Source organism: Phallusia mammillata, chromosome 1 (assembly GCF_965637545.1).
Source record: "Phallusia mammillata chromosome 1, kaPhaMamm4.hap1.1, whole genome shotgun sequence".
NCBI lineage: Eukaryota > Metazoa > Chordata > Ascidiacea > Phlebobranchia > Ascidiidae > Phallusia > Phallusia mammillata.
Genome location: NC_137252.1, coordinates 14345890 through 14355063, shown reverse-complemented (window position 1 = coordinate 14355063; position 9174 = coordinate 14345890). Strand labels below are relative to the sequence as shown.

The window sequence follows — 9174 nt, the reverse complement described above, 5'->3', positions numbered from 1 at the left end:
GACACAGAGTTGTAAGTCGGGTCGGGTTCAGGCCGGGTTCGAGCTTGGGTTTCTTTAAAACGGGCTTGATTCGGGCCTGACTGTACACTATGTGTCAGTATTTATTTAAATAAATTTAACTAGCTGAGTAGCTAGTTGCTGGACCTGACCCAATGTCAAACAGTCTTAAAACGCCTTGTTTAAGACCAATTGTCTATTGTATTGGTTGTCTTGGTCTTTTCTGAGGGTTTAATGTGTACGCTTGTCAATCAAAGTTTCGGTCCTACACTGGCTTCCCCAAAACGATTCGGGTTCGGGTCGGGTTTTGGGCTTATACTTGCGAGATCAGGCCGGGTTCGGGCTCCAGTTTCAGGCCAGTTTGCTACTCTGATTTAACAAAAAACAAAGAACCCAGGAAAGCCGTTTTGAAAATGGGAATTTACGGATCTGTAGGTACCAATGAATTTTAACCTTGTAATCTGGGTAATCTCCGTACTATGAGGCACATTCGATAAGGTTTGAACTTACCCACGCAATAAGAAATGTTGAATCCCGAAGCTGTAGGTTCAGAGGTTGAGTGGAACCCGGCAAGAAAAGGCTCGACGTCGGTGAATATAAAGGTGTTGTTTGTTACTGATAAGTTACCAACAGCAGTGTGTGCTTCTAGCGAAAAAGGATTTGTACTAGCTTTCATCATCTGAGACAAGTTTCCGTACACGAGGTAATCTCTGTTGCAGAAATTGTAGTTTACAAACGCGTTAGTCTGAGCATTTGACACAAAGAAACACCAGCCTGAACGTGATCAGGTTTATTCGGTCCACTGGTGCACGACCAACGCAACAGACAATGTGGGATTATGCTAGCCAGTACTGTCTGGTTTATCTGGAAATACCAGGGTATCGAAACCCATCGGGGTTTTCCAGAATAGGGTGTTTTTTTTGCGCTCGAACTAAATGCTTACAATGCGAAACTTTGATATTATGTGACATAACCACTTATTTATAGAGTAAAGCATTAAATCCAAATATAGGTACCTTGTAACTCTATACACTCCAGCAGCAGGTCCAACAAACGTGAGCGATCGTCCAAAGGAAAGTACGCCGTGTATCGAATTCGTTTGAAAATCGTGAAATATTAAACGCAGTGCTGCAAACAAAAAATCATTAGTTTCTGAAAGACAAGCATACTTTCAGTTTTATGTGGCACAGAATGGCAGAACTAAACTTTTTTCCAACAAACAATACAATTTGACCCTAAAAACCCACAGCGGAAATTTCTACCCAGGAATTCGATACAGCAGTTATTTTTACGCATGACCAAGCCAGTCGCTTACCGTTACACTACGGATAACGACTTTTCAATGTAAAGTTATTTTAAGCAATGCAGACGTATTTTCAAATAGCGATCTAAAACCAGTTCTAAATTTTATTACACAACCTGCAATTGGCGTCGAGAAATTGAAATTCCACAGCAAAAATCCTTCCGTAATGTTTGGGGGGTAGTTGTCGGGGTAACATGGTGACGTAATGGTTCCGCATGTGTTCTGTAGCTGCACCACTTCTAACACGGAGGCATTCGTACATGAATGTACAGCTATTTGGCGTCAAAATACACTTTTTTGAGTAAAATAATGTGATACCAATAGCTGTTTCCAATAAATGTTTAATCAAAACCACCATTAGCGTTTTTACTTTTTTTCAATGTTGCCACTTCGTATAAATTAAGTTAGATTAGAAGTTTAAACGGGTTACTTTGTTTAATTTTTGCTTTTGTAGTGCAAGTTGTGTATTAGAGGATATTGGGTTAACTTGCTTGTTATAGGGTTTAACAGAAGTGATAGTATGCTAGGCCTATATTGAAAGCGTTATTTACCGAACCAATCGGTCACCAAGCATTCGCTTCATGGCTATTTATCTATGTCTTGGGGGTCCAACAGACTGAACATATTATGAATGGACATATTTTTATTTACTTATTTTTACACTTTATACACAAAAGTTACAGCGCAACAGTTATTATCATGCTGCAGTAGGGTGCTTTAAAACTATCGGTTTATTACAGTCGTAACAGTAAAAAAACCTGTTTTTTCGCGATTTTGTCAAGTTGAACTTTGATTTATTAATGTGTGTTACAATACGAAAAACATGTAATCCAAACCTCTTACTAAATATGGTTTACTATTATGTTACATTACTCACCAACTTCATTGTACGTTAGCGATAGGTCAGGCATTTGCGCAGAAACAGCAACAAAAATCATTACCAATTCAAAGAAAACCAACATCACTGGCCCCTTATTTACAAATCTGAAACAATAAATGTAATCTTGCTGCTTTGTTTCCGAGTGGGTAAAACAGCAAGCAATCCCAAGAAGGATCATCTGTCCAATTAAAGTTACAACACCGGAACGGTCCGAAAAAACAACGATGTACGTCTGAAACACGGCCAAGCACTCTCTAAGTACCCCTAAATATTTGTAAACAGTAGCATTGGGGCAACTCTTTTCTCACTGCTGTGTTCTCCAAAGTGAAAATGCCTTGCAGGTTAATAGGTCGGGGTGTTTCCCATCGCCGTAGACCCGTTACAAATCAGTGAGAAAAAATGCACTTGGTTCGTGAGTCGTAAAGCGTAAAGCGTGAAATTCTTTTCAACAAAACGACACTAAAGAAGGGTGGGAAAGACTCAGGCGGTATTTGCCCCTGCTTATATGACAACTGTTTGGTTACAAATTTTGCATTCAGCTACTAACTGTGATGGAATATACGTAAAATTCTTTATCGAGCACACTGAAATACCAATTGGTTGGTTTAAAATGAGTATTTTGCTGTATAGCGTCTGTTATTCTTATTACAATTTGTGGTTTCCAAGTAAAAAGATGGTGAAAAGGGCGACACGAGATTACACCAAACAAAAAATAAATTTACTACACCGAATTCATGTAGTCCCTTGTTTTCAAAATCTTGCTCTTAATCCGGAACGCACTTAAGACCAATGCCGTGCTAAGAATTCCAAAATCATTTAAAAATGTTGATTGACCTTTTGAAGAGATAATCCAATGCCTCATTGTATGTAGTTGGGCCAACGGTAATTTATCCAAAATCTATCAAAATTCACCCAGTTGGTTCTTTTTTGGATCAGCCATCTATGGCCCAACGGACAATTGCATTTAGGCACACGGCAATTTCGATAAAAAAGTACAACAGTCGATAAGATGAAGGCGAAACATATTAGACTCGATGAAAGATAACAAGACAGGATGCTAAGTTTACGTCTATACTGAAGCACTGAAAGGCAAAAAATCACATAGCATGTGGCGTTCATATCTTACTATTCTTTCTTTTCATAAATGTGTTTTCTGTAAAACCATTTTAAAGTATAATATTACAACAGGGTTTTTAGTTTTTCTCAATTAAAACGCTTGTGGATGTTTCTAAATTCGGCAATGTGAGTATTAATTCCTTGCTGTGTTGGGGTGTTTACACCAAACATACCTCGAGATACTTCGTATAGCGCAACCCAGAGATGGTTTCCAAGGGTTTCGTTTCTGTTGCCTAATACTCATGGGTAAGGTATTTTTATATTAGCATTTAAGAACAAAACTAACGATGTTTGGTACGGATTTAAAATAATCGTTAAATACAACCAGTAAACGACAAACGTTAAAACAATATGCCACCAACTGTAGAGTTGATCAAAAATGATAGCTTCGTTGGAAATTCATAAAAGTTTGGTTGAGTAATGGTAGCTAACTGGTTTCGCTTCGCCTGTTTGGTGCTAGCGAAACTTACGCCAAAGTGATTTACAGTTTGTTGCGTGTTTCAAAGCTATAGTTTATTAAAGCTTTATTTCTAACTTCTTTGATATTGAGTGTATTATCAAACTTTTTTACTGCACATTTTCAACAAATTTCGTATTTTGGTGCGTCGACGTTGCCTATCCACTTCTTTTTGTTTTATACCTACCTACACGATGTAACATGAAAAACAAATCGCGTGTTGCTTCGAGCACAACGCTTAAGGGGACCAAAAAGAAACGACTGCACAAGTTAGCATGTGATGTTGGCTTTCAACTTTCAACAAACAATTCTCAAAAAGTTTTTTCAGGACAATTTGATCGTAAAAGATGCAATGAAAAAAGTGGAAAGTACGTTTCGATCTTGCCCTATGGCCAGGGTTGCCATCGACCTGGACCCGAAAATAAGGACAGCCAAAAAATTCAAATTTTACACGAAACGAAACAAACGTTTTTGCACAAATCTTTGAATTTACACCAACCATGACACATCTCACAAGCCATATTTTTTGCCAGAAACAATTCGTTCCAGCAACTCCTTGTTCGTCGAAAATGCTTCGTGCATCTCACGACAGCTCAGGTCGAGATTTACTTTTACCTGTAGCAGGCATTTGACCGTCATTTCATTAAGTCTGTTCCTTTCCTTAGTCCACTGACCCGAAACAAGTGAGAACACTCGCTCCACAAACGCATTACTGACCGGAAGGGAGAAGATGATGCTAACCAGCTTGTAAAGCAATGGAAAAGATTCTTTATCAGTAAAGATCTTCATCCACTTTTTCTCAGCTTCTTCCTTGTGGAACACATCATCTGGAATCTTCTTGAGCAGAGCATTAACAGCCGAGACCTCATCGAACAACTCATCCTTCATTGCCATCGGCGGATCAATTTGCTTCGCCAACCCCTTAACTTCCTCGTACTTAATTGTTTGATCTCGTAGCAGGGTCCAATTGATATGCGTTGGATGCTTTTCAAATCGATACCACTTATTGATATATTCCAAAGTAATGGTGTAGAACTCTTGGAAGCTCGCTTTGAGAACCTTGGCATGCTCTTCGTCAACTCTTTTCAGTAGTTCGTCTGTTGTTGCTCCGAAAAAGGCTGAACACTGGCGCTGTGATATTTTGACCTTAAACGATTCAATTATTTCCGCTAGTTCTGGAAACAATGCAGTTGACTTTTGCAGGAGCAATAGTGGTTTCAAGAGTAAGAGAGCGCTGTAGAGGAAAGATGCGACGACTAGTGACTCTTCTGATTTAAAGAAATTTTCCAATATTCTTGGTGGGCGTTTCAGCGAAAGAAAACGCGCTTTAAGAGGTTCCCAGAGATCGATCATACGCTCGAGTACGCCACCCAGTGTGGTCCACCGAGTCGGCGTGTGAGTTGGCAGAGTGGAGTAGCTGTTATCAAGTTGTTCACAGAAATGTTTGAGATTCATCGCCCTACCAGTTTGGCTTTTGAAGTGGCTACCAATCTTCAGCACGATCGTTTCTATGTCAAGTGTGAGGCGCTCTGATCCCTTTTCGGCTGCGTTATGCAAAATATGTGCAGGGCAGCCGACTGGGATCAAATGCACTGTTTTCTCTCTGAGGTGAGAGAAAACATTGTTTTTACCGCCTTGCTGTGATCCTCCAAAATTCACTGGTGCATTATCAGCGCAAAAAGGATGTCAGCTGTTTCAGGTCTAGACCATTCTCTTGAATAGAGGAGAGAATAAAGTTCATAATCTGCGCAGAGGTCTCGCCTGGCATCGATCGCAGGTCAAGAAGACGCACCCGCACCCCAACTTTGGCGTCAAAGAATCTGATGACTAGAGCAGGGGTTCTTAAACTGGGGGGCGCGAGAGGCTCGCAGGGGGGGGGGGGGGCGACATTATTTTATTGCAATGCTTTAAACGACGACATTCAAATCTCAAACACGGAGTTTTAACCTTGCTGCCGCTATTTGTCTAATCCTTTGAAAAATAAATACTAGTCACTGCATCAATAAAAAGCAAATGATCATCTGTCAGTTATCTAATCATAAAAATGCCAAGTCGTTCTGTTATTAATTGAGTCACATTGGCAATTGTGATGCAACAATTGTCATTGTAAAATAGTAATTGTGCTAGTTCGTTCACTGTTCATTATTCGGATATGAATTTTAACTGCACTGAGAGTGAGACGGTTTAAGCTGTAAGACAAGATGAGCATTTAAAAGAGAAAGTACATGGAGGAGTATTTGCAGTTTGGTTTTACTCAAGCTACAGTAAATGGCCAAGCTGTGCCACAGTGTGTAATATGTTTTGAAAATTTGAGCAATGATGCACTGCGGCCAAGTCGTTTGAAACGCCATCTTGAAACAAAGCACTTTGGACTGAAAGACAAACCATTAGCGTATTTTCAAGCCAAAAGGGACTCTTTTAGGAAAATGAGAATTGCAGGAGGGGAGAACTTTCGCCAATCGTCATCTGGTGAAGTAGTAGAAGCGTCGTTTGAAATAGCTTACATGATTGCCCTGGCAAAGAAACCCCACAATATTGGGGAAACTTTAATTAAACCATGTATGCTAAAGGCAGCCGGTCTTGTGTTAGGGGAGACAAACCGCAAGAAGCTGGCAAAAATTTCTTTATCAGATTCTACCAGCTCGTATCGATGAAATTGCAGAGGATATTGAAGTTCAAGTTCTTGAGAAGATTTACGCGTCACCATACTTTGCTATTCAATGTGACGAGACCACCGATGTTGCCCAATTGTCTCAGCTAATGGTTTACGTTCGCTATGTCGGAACTACCACGATTGAGGAGGAAATGTTACTGTGTAAACCGCTAGCAACAACTACTAAAGCAGAAGATGTGTATGAAAAAGTTGCCTTTTACTTTGGTCACAATTCCCTGAAATGGGACAAACTGGTAGGTGTTTGCACTGATGGTTCGCCAGCAATGCTTGGTTCGCGAAGCGGATTTATTACAAGAATGAAGCGAAACAACCCAAACATTGTTGGCACTCACTGCGTGATCCACCGAGAAGCTTTAGCATCGAAGACTCTACCTGCTGCATTAAACAACAAGTTAGCAACTGTCATAAAGATTGTTAACTTCGTCAAAGCAAGTGCTGTAAACTCGAGATTGTTTGCTAAGCTATGCAATGATTTGGAATCCGATCACAAGGCTCTGCTGTTTCATACTGCCGTTCGTTGGTTATCGAAAGGGAATATGCTAGCTCGTGTTTATGAAATGAGAGGAGAAGTAAAGCTATTTCTCGAAGATCAGGGGAAACAGGATCTCTTGGTTTTATTTACTTCAGAGGGGTTTCAATTGTCATTGGCATATCTGGTTGACGTTTTTGAAGCGCTTAATGTGCTCAACCGGACCCTGCAAGGCAAAAACACCACGAGAATAGATAATTTTGATGCCATACGTGCTTTTATAGCGAAGCTAGGGCTGTGGCTTCGTCCAGTTCAGCAGGGAAACGCTGCATCATTCGCAAACTTAGATGCAGCCCTTGAACAAAATAGTGTTACACTGGGGAGCGAGCTCAAAAAGGAAATTGAAGCGCATCTTCAGATTTTGAAAGAGGAATTTGAACGGTACTTTCCGGAACTTACCACCACGGAATTGTCGGATTGGAAGCTGACTCGAAATCCTTTTCGCCTCAGTGAAGACCTTGTATGTGAAAGTTTGCAAGAAGAATTTTTGGATTTGAAATACAATTCCATAGCAAAGGATGACTTTGAAGCAATGCCTCTTACTGATTTTTGGGCAAAATATGCGTGCGTTTATAACAATGTTGGTAACGTAGCGCTGCGCACCCTCCTTCCGTTTTCAGCAACTTATTTGTGTGAAACTGGTTTTTCTACACTTGTTAGTGTAAAGACAAAGGCTGCGATGACCTACGATGTGCTTTGAGTTCAACGAAACCAAGAATTAAACAACTGGTTTCAAAAAAACAACCTCATCCTTCTCATTAATACTTTTAAGTAACCGATGTTGATAATAAACAAAAATGATGCCTTTTTGACTTGAATTTATTCAGAGGGGGCGTGAGATTTAATAAAAAGTTTCAAGGGGGGCGCGACCCAAAAAGTTTAAGAACCCCTGGACTAGAGGAAATAACTTTACCTCGTTGTGATTAGAGGCATCAACCGAAATAGAGAAGGGCTGTACACCAAGTTCAGACAACATAATTTTTTGAGCATATGGAGCAAGAACTCCAGTAATGATGCTTGTAGCCTTTGTCCTGGCGGAAGCAAACTTCTTTGCGATGCTGGAATCAGGGAAGATTGTTTTGAACAAGTGTGATGTACAATCGTTGGTGAGAAATGACTGCTGGTGTTTTGCGGTATGAAATGCCCAGGTTCCCTCGGCAACAGCTGCCTTGAAGTCTGTGGTCGTTGGTGCTGATCGACTTGTAAAAAATTCACTCATCGATTGGTTTGAATTAATCATTATGACACACTTCTTATGCTTTTGGGTATCTATGTGACTTGAAATAGCTGACCTCCCTATGGCTTCTAGATTAATGTCACAATTACAGAGATTGCAATGTGCAAAACACTCGCCCTTCAAGCTGCGTTTGATCCCGTTAAATTCTTTCTGATAGTCGTCACGAAAAACGTTTTTTCGCTTGCTCATTTCTAATTATGCTACGTTCAACTTAAATAACCTTATTAGAATTTAAAAATATGTGCGAGCACTCCTGCTTTCATAAACTCTCTCCCTCTCTGAAACAATGATTTACATGCAGATCAATGCAGTAGTTTAGATTCTGTTAAACCTTGACCTGTTTGGCTTCCTTGCTTATGCTTCAATTGATTTTCATTTATCACTCTTCACAATGAGTGTGCAAGGGAGCGTCAGACATATACAATCATTGCATTGTGATGTTTTAATTATGCTTTATGACATCACAGATTAATCTGTTTGCTTTAGTATTTTAACTGATGAACGTTGTGTGAGATTTTTCCTGCGCTTTGGGCTCATATCAATTGTCGATAAAAGTGGCACAGAACGTCCACTATGTGTTCTGTCCTTAAAAATAAGACAAAATAAGGACACAAGTCAAAAAGAAGGACATTTCTTAGAAATAAGGACGATGCATTTTTCTAAGACACTGCCTTTCAAAATAAGGACAAATCTTAGAAATAAGGACGGTATGGCAACCCTGCCTATGGCCTATATACTATTGCTAATATTGGGCTCTGAAGTACTTACTAAACGGTTACAAAAATTATAATTTACAAACAGCACTACAGTTAATGCTTTCTTGTCAAGCAAACTTAGTACCAATCTTTGCAACAAAAGAAAAAAATCGACAAAGTGCTCATTGCAATAATTTGTTATGTGGCTTGTTTTTTGCACAGGTGTTGATATTGTCATATTCCTACAGCCGCTTGGCATAAAAATAATTTAAGTCAAACCTGCACA

At 39.7% G+C, this 9174-nt stretch overlaps 1 protein-coding gene and 1 long non-coding RNA gene across 2 annotated transcripts; one reads left to right on the top strand and one right to left on the bottom strand.

Annotated features, from left to right (window-relative positions):
- Window positions 1–1019: 1019 nt before the first annotated feature.
- Window positions 1020–2272, bottom strand: LOC145209485 (uncharacterized). Its single transcript, XR_013855110.1, has 3 exons — window positions 2178–2272; window positions 1417–1572; window positions 1020–1125 (listed from the first exon to the last, which is right to left on the bottom strand). It is a non-coding gene; the product is annotated as an uncharacterized LOC145209485 (long non-coding RNA).
- A 3706-nt stretch (window positions 2273–5978) lies between these two features.
- On the top strand, window positions 5979–7656 carry LOC145234238 (zinc finger BED domain-containing protein 5-like). Its single transcript, XM_080099019.1, has 2 exons — window positions 5979–6227; window positions 6385–7656. Exons 1-2 carry the CDS (start codon window positions 5979–5981, stop codon window positions 7654–7656), a joined length of 1521 nt encoding a protein of 506 aa, XP_079955145.1.
- The last annotated feature ends 1518 nt before the right edge of the window (window positions 7657–9174 follow it).

Excerpts from the sequence above, each read along its gene's own strand:
- LOC145234238 (XM_080099019.1), top strand. The coding sequence starts at position 5,979 with ATGGAGGAGTATTTGCAGTTTGGTTTTACTCAAGCTACAGTAAATGGC. Across the intron at positions 6,228-6,384 it reads GCCAATCGTCATCTGGTGAA|ATTCTACCAGCTCGTATCGA; the intron begins GTAGTAGAAGCG and ends TTTCTTTATCAG.